At 44.2% G+C, this 14192-nt stretch overlaps 1 protein-coding gene across 2 annotated transcripts in view; it reads left to right on the forward strand.

Annotated features, from left to right (window-relative positions):
• Positions 1-14192, forward strand: part of ADCY8 (adenylate cyclase 8) — a 226473-nt gene that overhangs the window by 93885 nt on the left and 118396 nt on the right. For both annotated transcript variants that reach the window (XM_005899997.2, XM_070382775.1), the window contains exon 5: positions 766-893. In XM_005899997.2, the coding sequence (XP_005900059.2) occupies positions 766-893 (128 nt within the window). The remainder of the gene's footprint in view (positions 1-765; positions 894-14192) is intronic.

Consider the following 14192-nt stretch of genomic DNA (forward strand, 5'->3'; position numbering starts at 1 on the left):
GACCCCATGGACTATAGCCCACCAGGCTCCTCTGTCCATGGGATTCTCCAGGCAAGAATACTGGAGTGGGTTGCCATGCCCTCCTCCGGGGATCTTTCCCAACCCAGGGATCAAACCCAAGTTTCCTGCTTTGGTAGACAGATTCTTTACCACTGAGCCACCAGGGAAGTTCATGGTGCACACTAGGGGCTATTATTAATCACCTTTGTGTCAGGGACAATGGTTACTTTGTGATAGATAGATGCTCAACTGATGTTTTTATCAATAAACAAGCATATGAATTAATAAATGAATGGAAGTATGTATTAGACATAGTCAGCCCCTCTTACTAAGGTGCCAGTACCTTAGCTGGGAAAGAACTTTATATAGAGTTGAAATAGCTGGTATCTCTAAGTAATTTATATATTTAAGTGCTTGTTTTGAGCTAACAAAAAAAAAAAAAAGAAAAAAAAACTACCAAATCATGTGGGAGCAGGACTCGTAGGGGAACATTGAATACCCATGTTGAATGCCCACTCCGCCAGGTCCTTCCACACAGTAGGTATTAAGATTAGAGCCAGGATATGACTGTGTATCTGTCAGGCTCAAAATCCACCATTTTTCCATGACTCCATTCTGCCCCTGATTCCTTCAAACATCCCCTACAAAAGTAGGACCCCTCATCCCAAGGTGCAGACCTTTTGACCCAGCTCCCCTCTTTCCCAAGCCTTTCGGAAGCACTTACCTGTCTGCTGACTCAGCCCTCTCCCACATTATGCCTTTCAGGAGCATCACTGCCTTCGTATTAAAATCCTGGGGGACTGCTACTACTGCGTTTCAGGACTTCCTGAGCCCCGCCAGGACCACGCCCACTGCTGTGTTGAAATGGGCCTCAGCATGATCAAAACTATCAGGTAACTTGGGATCTTCTCCCTAATCCCAGGCCTTTGGTGAGCTTGATGGAAAAGACCAAAAGCACCCTATCTATCCTTTGTGCTCAGTCATGTCTATGTTGCAAGGTGGAGCTCTTTGACTTATTTCAAGAAGATTTATGCCTGTTAGTTCTCCCATAAAACCAATAAACCTGCTAGTTTCATTGTGTTCTAGTTATACTTCCCTTTCATTGTTTGTTCAACAAATTGGTATAACTAATGTTCTTCTGGGGATACAGCAAGGAACATGATGAATGTAATGCTTACCTTCAGGGAGAGATAATGCATAGACAATTTCAACACAGTACAATATGCTCTGAGATGAATCAAACCAGGGTGGTTGGGGGCGATAGAAAACCAACAGTTTGTGCAATCTGGGGTGCTGGAGAAGACTTTACAGTGTACTGATGTCTAAGCTGTTTCCTGAAAAGTAAGACGTTAGATCCTGGAGGTGGAATGGAGAGCTTGGAGGATAGATGGCCATGTGCAGAGTTTGGGATGTGCTGCCATGGCAGTTGGTGAGGTCTCGGCTGGAATGTGGTGACAGGCAGGCTGCACCCTGGGATCAGCCAGAACCTGCAGGGCCTTCTCAGTCATGTTAAGGGGCCGCAGTAGCTTAGCTGGTAAAGAATCTGCCTGCAATGCAGGAGAACCCGGTTCCATTCCTGGGTCGGGAAGATCCACTGGAGAAGGGATATATAACCACTCCAGTATTGTTGGGCTTCTCTGGTGGTTCAGCTGGTGAGGAACTCACCTACAATCCTAAAGACCTAGGTTCAATCCCTGGGTTGGGAAGATCCCTTGTAGAAGGGACTGGCTACCCACACCAGTATTGTGGCCTGGAGAATTAACAAAGAGTCGGACACGACTGAGTAACTTTCACTTTCATTTTATCCTAAGGTCAACAGGAAGGGCAGCCAAGGGTGTCTTCATGGGTGTGTGACAAGGGTTCTTGGCTTTGGTCAGTATATCTGACAAATAGAGGTTTAATCAAAGGGGGATGAGTTATTGAGGTCAAGGACTTTAGAACTAGACTGTCTGTGGTTGTGTGATAAAAGCTCAGTGTTGTCAAAGCTCCCTTCAAGGTTCCAAAATGTTTGCAGATCCTCCAAGCATCACATCCTCCCACAACCACAGCAAAGGCAGTAAAGAGAGGACCCATGGGCAGAAATCTCCATGGCTTGTGCCTCGTCTTTTAAGAGAAGAAGAGAGTTGTTGAAAACAAACTGGAAGGCTCTCCCTGTGAACTCGCACCTTGGTCATATGGTCTACCTGGTATGCTTGGGAGTGTTAGTCTGGATTAAAGTCAGCAAAGACAGCAATCTGCACCCCCATGCACACCCTCCACTGTAGGCTCAGCTTGCCTGCTGGTTCCCAAGACCAGGTGCAGGCAGGAGGAACCTCAGGAGTTGGAGGCTCCCTCTGTATTAAAATAGAACCTGGCCATGACCAACACCTTGTGCTTGACCTTTCTACTTGCTGATAGATCCCTGACTTTATTCAGGTTTCAGGCAGAGACTACTGACATTGGGAAAGGCTGGAAAGTCCCATAATTAAGAAGAGGGCATAGAAGCACTTTTCCTAAATACGATCCTGTCCCACTGAAGCAACCCTGGTCATTTCAAGACTGAGACCGACATCACAGTCTGGGTGGGCAGGTGTGCCCCCAGGGTAGGCCTTCAGGGTCCCACCTCTGGAACCAACCCGTGACCAGGGCCTGGTCAAAGTAGTGAGGTGCTTTGCCATGAGGTGTATGGTGAGAGGGCTTCCCTGGGCTCAGTAGTAAGGAATCCGCCAGCCAATGTAGGAGATGTGGGTTTGATCCTGGGTGGAGAAGATCTCCTAGAGGAGGAAATGGCAGCCCATGCCAGTATTCTTACCTGAATAATCCCATGGACAGAGGAGCCTGGTGGTCTACAATCCAAAGGGTCACAAAGAGTTGAACACAACTGAAGCAATTTAGCACACATGCATATATAATGAAAAACCCCACCCTCACGAACCCTAAGACCAGGTAGGCTGATGGAGAGAGACTGGAGATGTCCACTCTGCTATTACCTCCTCTTCTACAGAGATACAGATGTTTCTTCCAAGAGGGACCATAGAGAAAGGAGTCCACCACTTCCCACCAGAGTCCTCTTTGATCAGCCTTTCATAGATGGGAAAGGCTACAGACGCTTCTCAGCTGTTAATCCAGATGCTTGAGAGTCTTACCCTGAAAACTAGGTTGAATTGTGATAATGTGTTGACTGGTTTCAAGGGAGGTAGTGGGCCTGAAACCCAGAAGACCCAGTGTCTCATACCAGCTCTGCAGCTGATGAGGTCTGTGAACTCTACTCTGTCAGTCAGTTGGTAGGTCAGTCAACAAATAATTTGTTCATTTCTACCATGTGTCAGATACGGTGCTAAGTCCCCGGAAATACAGTATTGAACAGGTCTCTCTGGAGTCCTTCTCTTGTCTATGGTTGCCCAATAGAGATGTTCCTTGGATTGGTTGTCTATGAAATGAGGAAGTTGGACTAGACCAGCTCTGAGGCCTCTGCAAGTTTATGAATTATCAACCATGACTTATCAAAATCAAGTTTAAGTAGCAAAACCTTCCACTGACTTTCTGTCTTTCTCTCTTTCTTTAAATTTGTGTTAAGATTAAATTGATCAATAAAATTAAGAGCCACTGAGTCTGTGTTGAGGCTCGTGGGCTCTTCACTGCTGCGCATGGGCTTTCTCTGGTTTTTGTGCGCTGGCTTCTCACTGTGGCGGCTTCTCTCACTGAGGAGGCTGGGCTGCAGGGCACGCAAGCTACAGTAGTTGTGGTACGTGCTCCACAGCATGTGGGATCTTGGTTCCCAAACCAAGGGTCTAACCGGTGCACCCTGCACTAGCAGGCAGACTCTCAACTGCTGGAGCGCCAGGGAAGACCTACTTCAACATTTTTAAATGGTGATCACAATGAAGTTAATGAACACGTCCATCACTTCACATAGTAGTCTTTTTTTACAAGAATGCTTAAGACCTACTCTCAGCAAATTTCAAATATACAATAAGTATTGTTAACTGTAGTCATCACGTTTACATTAGAACCTCAGAACCTATTCATCTTATAATGAGTATTTTTACCCTTTGGCCAACATTTACCCTATTCTCTACCTCATCCCTAACTTCTGACAACGACCTTTCTACTCTGTGTCTATTGGTACAGCTTTTTTTTTAAAAAAAACAGTCCACATATAAATGGACTTGTCTTTCTCTTTCTGGCTTATTTCACTGAGTGTGATACCCTCCACATTCATCCATGTTATTGCAAATGGCAAGATTTTCTTCATTTTTAAACCTGAATAATATTCCAGTGTTTCTGTGTGTCTGTGTAGAGAGAGAGAAAGGGAGAAAGAAAGGAGGGATGAAAGGAAAGAAAGAAGGGGGAAGGAAAAAAAGAAAGAAAGAATATTCTCTTTATCCATTCATTCACAGGCTTTTTTTGGAGTTTCTAACTTGAACTTCAGCAGAAGATATGCTGCAGAGATGACATTGCAGAAGAAATGAACACTGATTGTCAAAATGCTTAAGATTCTCAGATCATTACCATTTATCTTTCTGGAGAGGATCTTATCCCTCCTGACCATTTTAACCAATTTAAAGTGTCCTTTCTGAAGCTTTGGAGTGGGACACTGAGATTTGGAGGGGTTGAAGCGATTCAAGGACTTTCTCCTGTTAGTTTATTAAGTACAGCTTTTACTTCCTTTAGAACAAGACAATTCAGGAAGATGTTTTTTAACTGCATGAGTCAGAGTCTATTAATACTCAAACAACTCCTTGATTATAATGTAGGTGACTTGAGGTCCAGCATGAATTCTTCCAGTTACCAACAAAGCATGGTGCAGAGAAACAAACACAAGCTCTAGAATTAGGCAAACTTGAGTTGCAATTGGCTCAGACTTGTAGAGTTTCCACTCCTGTCAAGTATTGCACTCTGAGGAATGACCAGCAGACAATATTTGCACCTCCACATGTGGAGAAGAAAATTCCAGTTCTATGCTGCTGCTGCTGCTGCTAAGTCGCTTCAGTCGTATCCGACTCTGTGTGACCCCATAGACGGCAGCTCACCAGGCTCCCCCATCCCTGGGATTCTCCAGGCAAGAACACTGGAGTGGGTTGCCATTTCCTTCTCCCATGCATGAAAGTGAAAAGTCAAAGTGAAGTCGCTCAGTTCTATAGCTTTACCAAAAAGTCAAAAATCTTAACCAACCACCACTTAGACATAATGCAACTTTGTATTCAGCCCCAAAGGCACTTGTTCCAACTGGAAAACTCCAAAGAAGCCATCAAGTCCGGAACCATACTTAACATTATTTGCATATGTTGTAATGTTGATAAGCCATTTATTGACTGGTGTCCCCAGGCTTGATGGCCACCCTGTATATTTGTCATCAGAGATGGATCCCTATTGAGGTACTGCCCCCGCCTTGTCAGGGTTTCTCTTTGTCCCCCTTTTTGGCATTTCCTCAAGGAGTCGGAATCCCAACACCAGTCCCCAGAGTACAGACTGACAATGAGGGGCTGGTGCTCTGATGGTGAGATGGCATCCGGACCCCAGCAGCTTCAGTCGTGTCCATGTTCGGGTGAGATTTATAACTCCTGCACAAATGGCAAACCAACACTCAAAATGGCCCTGAGCCTTTATTCACTGATCACTCCAAATATGTTATAGGGATTCTCCTTCCATCACACACTAGTGGGAACAGAGAGCTGGAATCTGGAAAGCTGGGATGAGCTGCTACTCAGAACACCGTAAGGCTTCCCAAGGAAACAGTCAAGACTGTCAGAAGTAAAAGCATAAGGGAACGGTTTCTTTCCCCATCTACATATCTCCACAGTGGTCTTTTTCACTGAGATCCAAAGTTTTTTTCCTAAAAACAAAATCATGAGTCTTCCCTGGTGGCCCAGTGGTAAAGAATCCACCTTGCAACTCGTGGGACGTGGGTTTGATCCCTGGTCCAGGAAGATACCACATGTCTTGGGGCAACTAAGCCTGGGTAGCACCACTAAGACCCAGTGCAGCCAAGTAAACTTTAAGTACCTTTAAGAAAACACAAGGCTATGAAGAAGGTTACCCTGGTAGTTAAGAATGGCAGAAACCACATGTGTGCGTATGTGTGTGCATGTGCATATATGCTTATGTATCCAACCCACTCCAGTACTCTTGACTGGAAAATTCCATGGATGGAGGAGCCTGGTAGACTACAGTCCATGGAGTTGCAAAGAGTTGGACACAACTGAGCAACTTCACTTTCTTTCATATGTATTGTATATATGTACATGTGTGCTGTGTATGTATATGTGGTGTGTATATGTGTGTATGTATGTGTATATGTATGGTGTGTATGTGTGCATGTGTCTTTGTGAGATATGTGAATATGCATGAGTATGTGTGCACTTCTGTGTCTATACAAGTATGTTCATGGGTATGTTTGTGCATATGTGTGTGTGTGTGTGTGTGTGTGTGTGTGAAGGATTTGAAGCAGGCTTCACGGTCACTATAATTCTAAATTCAGTCTGTGGAGTTAGTGCACAGATAGTTGGTGACCTTTTGAGATACACCAGGTTTTATCCCTCAGGCGATGGGAAGTCTCTGACACTTGAAGAGGGGAAGTGTCATGTTCCGATCGGCGCTTGAGGAGGGTAACCATGGAGATGGGTAACTGTCTCCAGTTGACTCTGGATGAGAGAAAACAGAGGCCAAGGGGAAGGAAACTGGTTGGGAGATATTTTTATAACAGTACAGGAAAGAGGAGTAAAGACCTTAAATAAAGCAGTAGTGAAATAGGAAAGGGTTATGATCCTCCAAAGCTAAGACCCCAAGAGTCCCTCAAGACACCATATGTGACCTAGAAGTTTAAATCAAATTTTTATCATTACAGTAAACTTCCCTTGTCGATTGATAATACTCTAAGCATTTGGACAGGGTTCTAGGCTTCCCTGGTGGCTCAGACGGTAAAGAATCTGCCAGCAATGCAGGAGACCTGGGTTCCATCCCTGGATTGGGAAGATCCCCTGGAGAAGGGCATGACAACCCACTCCAGTATTCTTGCCTGGAGAATCCCCATGGGCAGAGGAGCCTGGCGGGCTACAGTCCAAGGGGTCACAAAGAGTCGGGCACATTTAAGTGACTAAGCACGCACACACCACCTTATTAGAGTTTGTTGCTGGATGTGCTCACAGCAATGGTTCCCTGGAAGAGTGACTATGGCACCATGAGATGACTTGTAGGAAACACACTTGATCCTGAACTTCAGTCAGAAGATATAATATGGTTCCTGCTTCTTCACTTCTCAAAGCCTACATGACCTCTTCTGTGAAATGGGAATCATAAGAGGCCTAACTCAGAGTGTTCTTTTGAAAATTTAAATGCATAGCATGCATGTATCACCAGAAAGTGTTTTTTTTTTTTTTAATAGAATCTTGACAATCAGAGCTGAGTTTGGACAGTGGGAAATTGGACTCAGTTAAGTTACAGAAATCTATTCATTTTTTAGGGGTTCCAGTCTAATAAAATAATAATAAAAATAACAATAAGGTTTAATGAACACCTACTCTATGCCATGAACTAAGTGTTTTACATGTCTTCACTCATTTAGTCCATATAGCAATTCTAGGAGTTAGGCAGGGCTGAGAGCAAAATATTGAACAACTAGTGATACTGTGATCTCCGGAAAAGATTTAGCTTCAGGACCAAGGATCAGGCTTGATCACTCAAGAGCTTTTGTGTCGCAGAGTTTTATTAAAGTATAAAAAGGGACAGAGAAAGCTTCTGACACAGACATCAGAAGAGGGAATGGAGAGTGCCCCCCTCACTAATCTAAGCAAGGGAATTATATACTTTTTTAATTAGTTATTACAATAAATCAAAAGAATATCTCTAGGTTGTGAAACTTTTACCAGACCCACTCCCACAATTTACATTTTAAGATAACAGGATTCAGTTCAGTTGCTCAGTCGTGTCCGACTCTTTGTGACCCCATGAATCGCAGCTCGCCAGGCCTCTCTGTCCATCACCAATTCCTGGAGTTCACCCAAACTCATGTGCATCGAGTCGGTGATGCCATCCAGCCATCTCATCCTCTGTCATTCTCTTCTCCTCATGCCCCCAATCCCTCCCAGCATCAGGGTCTTTTCCAGTGAGTCAACTCTTCGCATGAGGTGGCCAAAGTATTGGAGTTTCAGCCTCAGCATCAGTCCTTCCAATGAACACCCAGGACTAATCTCCTTTAGGATGGACTGGTTGGATCTCCTTGCAGTCCAAGGGACTCTCAAGAGTCTTCTCCAACACCACCATTCAAAAGCATCAATTCTTCGGCACTTAGCTCTCTTCACAGTCCAACTCTCACATCCATACATGACCACTGGAAAAACCATAGCCTTGACTAGATGGACCTTTGTTGGCAAACTTATATCTCTGCTTTTGAATATGCTATCTAGGTTGGACATAACTTTCCTTCCAAGGAGTAAGGGTCTTTTAGAACTTACCAATAGAAACATTTTACCAGACCCACTCCCATAATATACATTCTAAGATATCAGGATTAGTCAGGTTTTCAGGAAGGAGAAACTGTCCTTAAGCAGGATACAGTGTTGTTATATAATCCTTGAAAGTGAAGTGAAGTTGCTCAGTCATGTCCGACTCTTTGCGACCTCATGGACTGTAGCCTACCAGGTTCCACCGTCCATGGGATTTTCCAGGCAAGAATACTGGAGTGGGTTGCCATTTCCTTCTCCAGGAGATCTTCCCGACCCAGGGATTGAACCTGGGTCTCCCGCATTATAGGCAGTCGCTTTACCATCTGAGCCACCAGGGGAGTCCCCATATAATCCTTAGTAAGAAGTTGAAACTGAGTTGTTTGTTGTGTAATCATCAGTTCCAGGCTTAAAGAAAAAAAAAGTTTTAGGTGACTAGTAGTAGTAGTTTAGTTGCTAAGTCGTGTCCGATTCTTGTGACCCCATGGACTATAACCTGTCAGGCTGCTCTGTCCATGGGATTCTCCAGGCATGAATACTAGAATAGGTTGCCATTTCCTTCTCCAGGGGATCTCCCCAACCCAGGAATCGAACCTGGGTCTCCTGCATTGCAGGCAGATTCTTTAGTGACTGAGCTATAAGGGAAGCCCTAGGTGACTAAGGAATGTAGGGGGGAAAGGGCGTTTGTCCTTTCCACCTCCTTGAGAATTCCAGACCCCTATCTCCTCTTTGAGAGCCCCAGACCCCTCCCCGCACTACCCCCCCCCCAGCCCCACTCTCCTCCTTGGAGACCCGGACTTCCTATCAACCGACCTAGGAATTGACTCTCTCACTAGTATGGCTACAACATGGACTAATCAGAATTGGCCAGGAAGTCCATTGGAGTGGATGTTAACCATAAACAACCAGTACAACTGTGTGGGTGCATCCTGACTCACCTCTGGAATTAGGCTCCTGCTTCACCCATGAGGAAACTGGAGCTTACAGAGTTCATGTAATTGCCCACAACCACGGAGCTGGTCAGTAGCTGAACCAGGGCACCAATCTAGAACCATCTGCCCTCAAAACCATTGGTCTTAACCATGACAACATGATTAATCTCATCTCTAGATTTCTGGAGTTCTTTCTGATGACTGTAATCTGCTACTGACACCCAAAGGGTCAAAGGGTAGCCTAGGAAGTCTCACATACATCCTTAATAAATTATCAGAACTGACACTGAGAGGGAAGAGAAGATTGTAAGCCTTCATCAAAGCTCTTAGTAAATGTATTCCATTAGAAAAAATAGTTGATTTTAGAAACATGATATTAGCTGGGTGAATGGCAAAAAAAAAAAATGGTGATTGAATGTAGCTTTATTTCTAATGAAGCATTTAATAGCATCTCATGGATGTCTTTTCATAAAATTAAATTAATTAAAATAGGCTTAGATAATAGTTCCATTAAGTAGATTGAAAAGTGACTCCAGGTGGCACTTCTTCACACACCCTGGCTCTATTTCCAGGAAGGCTTGATAGCTTATAAGACACTAGAGCTGAAGGTGGGCTCTGTAATATGCAATATCTTTATTAACCATCTGCAAAGGCTCCCTTGATGAAACTTAATGAAAACTGCAGAGCCTGATCTTTTCAGTGCAGTTGCTAAAAAGACATGGAATGACACCAGAATGTCAAGCAGAAACTGGCTTGTCCCCAACGGTTAATTGGAGCAAAGGTCTTAATCCTTGTGGTGGGGTTGTCCTGCCAAGCAGCATGGCAGGATGAGGAATGAAAATCAGGATTTATTTTTCTTCCCTTAAGAGGCAGGAGTGCCCAAGCCTACTGCATGCCTCTGGGCATCTCTTCCTTCTCCTTTCTCTCTTTTGAACTTCTTTTTTGCTCTTTCTATCTCTCCCTTTCTCCCTTGTGTGTCTCTCTCTATATATGTATCTTTCTTTCCTCTCCAAACCGCTTTCTTAACCTTGATCTGAAAAGTCATTGACTACAGCATCCACAAAGCTGTAGTTCTCTTTAAAATGCAACAGAGTTGTCTGTAATGCATGAGCAGGGGTTCTTTTCGCAAAATTATTTACAGTGGTGAAGATCAAATCTATCTAGTAGCAATAGTTCATTAAGCTAATATTGATTGAATGCTTACCACGTGCCAGACGCTATACTAAATAACTTTCCTGACTCACCTCACCTAATAGTGACTACAGCCCTGTGAGGTGAGGAAGCTAATGTCTGTTTCCCCAACTGTCAGAGGAGGAAAATAAAACTCTGATTGGATAAATAACTTCCTGTCAATGACGCACAGCCTCTTAGTGGCAGGGCAAAGACCCTGAGGCATATTCATCTGAATCCCTAAATGTCCAAAGGCAGGGAAATGGTTAGATAAATTTTTGCATATTACAAAACAGGGAAATGAGGAGCCATTAGTTTCCATGGTTTGCATTAGTATTTAATGGCATAGAAAAGTGCTTGTGAGTTTAAAGAAATATGCATTGTAGAGTACACACACACACACACACACACACACACATGCACACACACACATCATTTAGGGCAACCTTAGTTTTTAATATCTATTTTTACAGAGAGAGAAAGACATAGAGCTCAGTGTGGGAAATGAGTGGCTGGATCCTTTCTCTTGCTTTTCTCTCACGGGGTTCACACTGTTTTTGACCAGGAATCCTGCTCTAGATTCTCCCCTTACCTTCCCACTCCCAAAAGCAGGAGGGTGATGCTGAACAGAGTACAAGCAGCGGTAAGATGTTCATGGCGCTCTCAGCCTGCAGTTTGGCATTCTGAGGGCCAATCAGGACCTATCACTTCCTAACCTTGAGTGAGAGACTTAATCTCTGTCCATGCCAGGCTTCTTAACTGCAAAATGGGGGAAAAAACATCCTAATTCAAGTTCCGTAAAGAAAGGAACAGATTTTCTGGTTTGTCTGTCTGGTTCCCTGCCAATGTCTTCAAGAAATGCTTGTTGGATGAATCAATGAGATAAATAGATAGGATATGTTGTGAGAATAGATAGGTGGTTGTGAGAATGAAAGGAGATCATGAAGTCAACACAGAACATGAGGGCAACACAGAAGAGATACTGAATATGTTTTAACTCTCTTGGAGCCTCAGTTTCCTCATCTGTAAAATGGAAGTTTATAATCCTGATAGGTGGTATCTACCTATCAGAACTGTTGTGGGCATCATATGAAGTATTTTATGAGACTGCAACTTCCATGCTAGGATAAGACATGGTAGTTTGTCAGCTTTTTAGACGCAGATGAGCTGCAAGTTTTGTAAGGCAAGCTGACTCCAGCATCCAGTAAAGGCTGTGGAATAGATCATGGTTGAAGGCAAAGTCAGGCTCCATGACCAGCATGCTGACAGCCCCCACCCTGACAGTGAGTGACTCCTGTGCTGCCTTTGGTGAACTCAGAATTCGAGAGAAGGGAGCTTGTCATAGGTCTGCTGACTTTGGGAGTCAATCAGCAGAGACTGTGTCATCCCTCTATTGGGCAGAGCCAGATTAAGCCTCAGTGGCTCACGTACCGCTGAGGATGGCTTCTTTCTCACAGTAAACCATTCCAGGTAGTAGAGGTGGAGCCCTGGATGTAGACTCGCGCCCCCGGGGTGAGATCCCAGCTACTCCACTGCTGCATGTGTGACCAAAAGAAAGGAACTTCTTGGGACTCAGTTTCCTCAGTTGTAAAATGGCGCTGGTAATGGTGCACAGAGTTATTGTAAAGATAAAACGTGACACTTGAGCAGAACACCCTGCCCAGTGACTGTAACTGACTTCCACAGCTGACTCCTATGCGCTTCCTTTTTTCCCAGCGTTTCAACTGGAAGAACATTTCTAAGGTTCTTCATCTCTCACCATATACCAAGCACTCTTCTTTAACCGTTCAGTTACAGGAAATAACATCATCACTTTTTGCAGGTTAACTCTTGCACAGTGGGTACCCCCCGCTTGATCTAGAGCTACAAAAAAATTTGTGATAACTATTAAGTGGAGTCTTTATTTCAAAGAAATCTTAGATAGAAGCCCTCCATGAAAACACATGAGAGCAAAGCTGCTTAAATTAAAGGGGCAAGATGTGGAGATTCTCCCCACTCTCCAACTGGCAGGGCTAAAGGCATCTGCATGGTTCCCCTGGGGCTCTAAGAAGCAGCCAAAGGCTATAGAGAAAGAAAGGTTTTGTCCATGAATTCAGTAAGTGCATCTGAGCCCTATATGCTAGTGGTTAAGAATCTGCCTGCCGATGTAGGAGACATGAGACACGGTTTCAGTCCCTTGGTCGGGAAGATCCCTGCAGGAGGAAATGGCAGCCCACTCCAGTATTCTTGTCTGGAGAAGCCCGTGGACAGAGGAGCCTGGTGGGCTACAGTCCATGGGGTCTCAAAGAGTCGGACACGACTGAGCGTCTGAGCACACAGCACACCTGTGTGCTAAGTGCTGGGCATGTGGAAATGAAAGATGGTATCCCTGCCCTCCAGAAGCTCAGAGTTTATGGAGAAGAAAGGGAAAGTAACAGATGTTTATAAGGTCAGCGATCTATAGGCATTTTTTTCTTTGTTTGCGGTGATGAAGCACAGCAAAGCATCAGTGTGGCTTTACTTTGGAAAAATTAAACAGGACTTGTAACTCGGAGCAGAATTCCATCCATTTTAATTTCAAGGATACACAGAGCACCCCTTTAAGAACTGGGGTTGAAACACATGGTATGTGTTTGTAGTTCTATGCAACCGCTGGGTAGCCCTTCCAAAGAGGATCACTGTCTATAAATTATTCATTACTTTGCCATAATTTCATTCTTATCTTTTATTAAGTCAAATCCCAGACACAACAAAAAGAAAGAAAACGCAGTGTAGCAACCATGTTTGTCTTCTTATGATTTTTGTTTTGTAGAAGAAAATTAAAAATCTAAATGTCTTTTCATTAAGATGTTCCAGTGCATTCCCTGGATAATGTTAATTGCCCAATGGCATTAGCACAGAGTGCTGTTTAATAGACCCTCACAATTAGTTGGCAAAGTGCTTTAACATCCATTATCTCCTCTGGGGCTCACAGAGGCTCTGTAAGTGAAACGATCAGCTAGAGTTTTATTTCACGACCGTTGAAACTCTGGGTTGGCTCTAGCTATTTGCCCAGCCTCACATAACACATACAGTATCTACGTCGTGAAGTGCATGAGGCTTAAAAAACAACAGCCCCAGTTTAGTCTTAGAATCCTGCTCTTCAGCTGTGTGGCCACAAGAACATCCTTCCACTTTCCCGTAGTTCCTCATGGGCTTCCCAGGTGGCTCAGCGGTAAAGAATCCACCTGTCAATGCAGGGGACACGGGTTCGATCCCTGGCTCGGGAAGATCCCCTGGAGAAGGAAATGGCAACCCACTCCAGTATTCTTACCTGAGAAATCCCATGGACAGAGGAGCCTGGTGGGCTACAGTTTATGGGGTCGCAAAGAATCAGACACGACTCAGTGACTTAACAACAACAACAGTTCCTTCAAATGTGACAAGCGTCCAAGTCGTCTGTAGTATGTTCCAGACACTCTTCTCAGCTCTCTATGTATGTTTATTCAATTAATTCTGACAATGCTCCTATCATTCCCACTTTAGGTAGACGTTAAGTAACTTGCCTAAGATAGTGCAGCTAGTAAGGGGCAGAGGAAGACATAAACTCAGGTAGTCTGTATTACTACAGAGTCTGTATTACTCCCTCCACTATAGTGATGCTCGTATCATGAGAAGGATGTAGATTGGAGGTGATGACTGTACCCTTCAG

The sequence above is a fragment of the Bos mutus genome, chromosome 14, assembly GCF_027580195.1.
Source record: "Bos mutus isolate GX-2022 chromosome 14, NWIPB_WYAK_1.1, whole genome shotgun sequence".
NCBI classification, from domain to species: Eukaryota; Metazoa; Chordata; class Mammalia; order Artiodactyla; family Bovidae; genus Bos; species Bos mutus.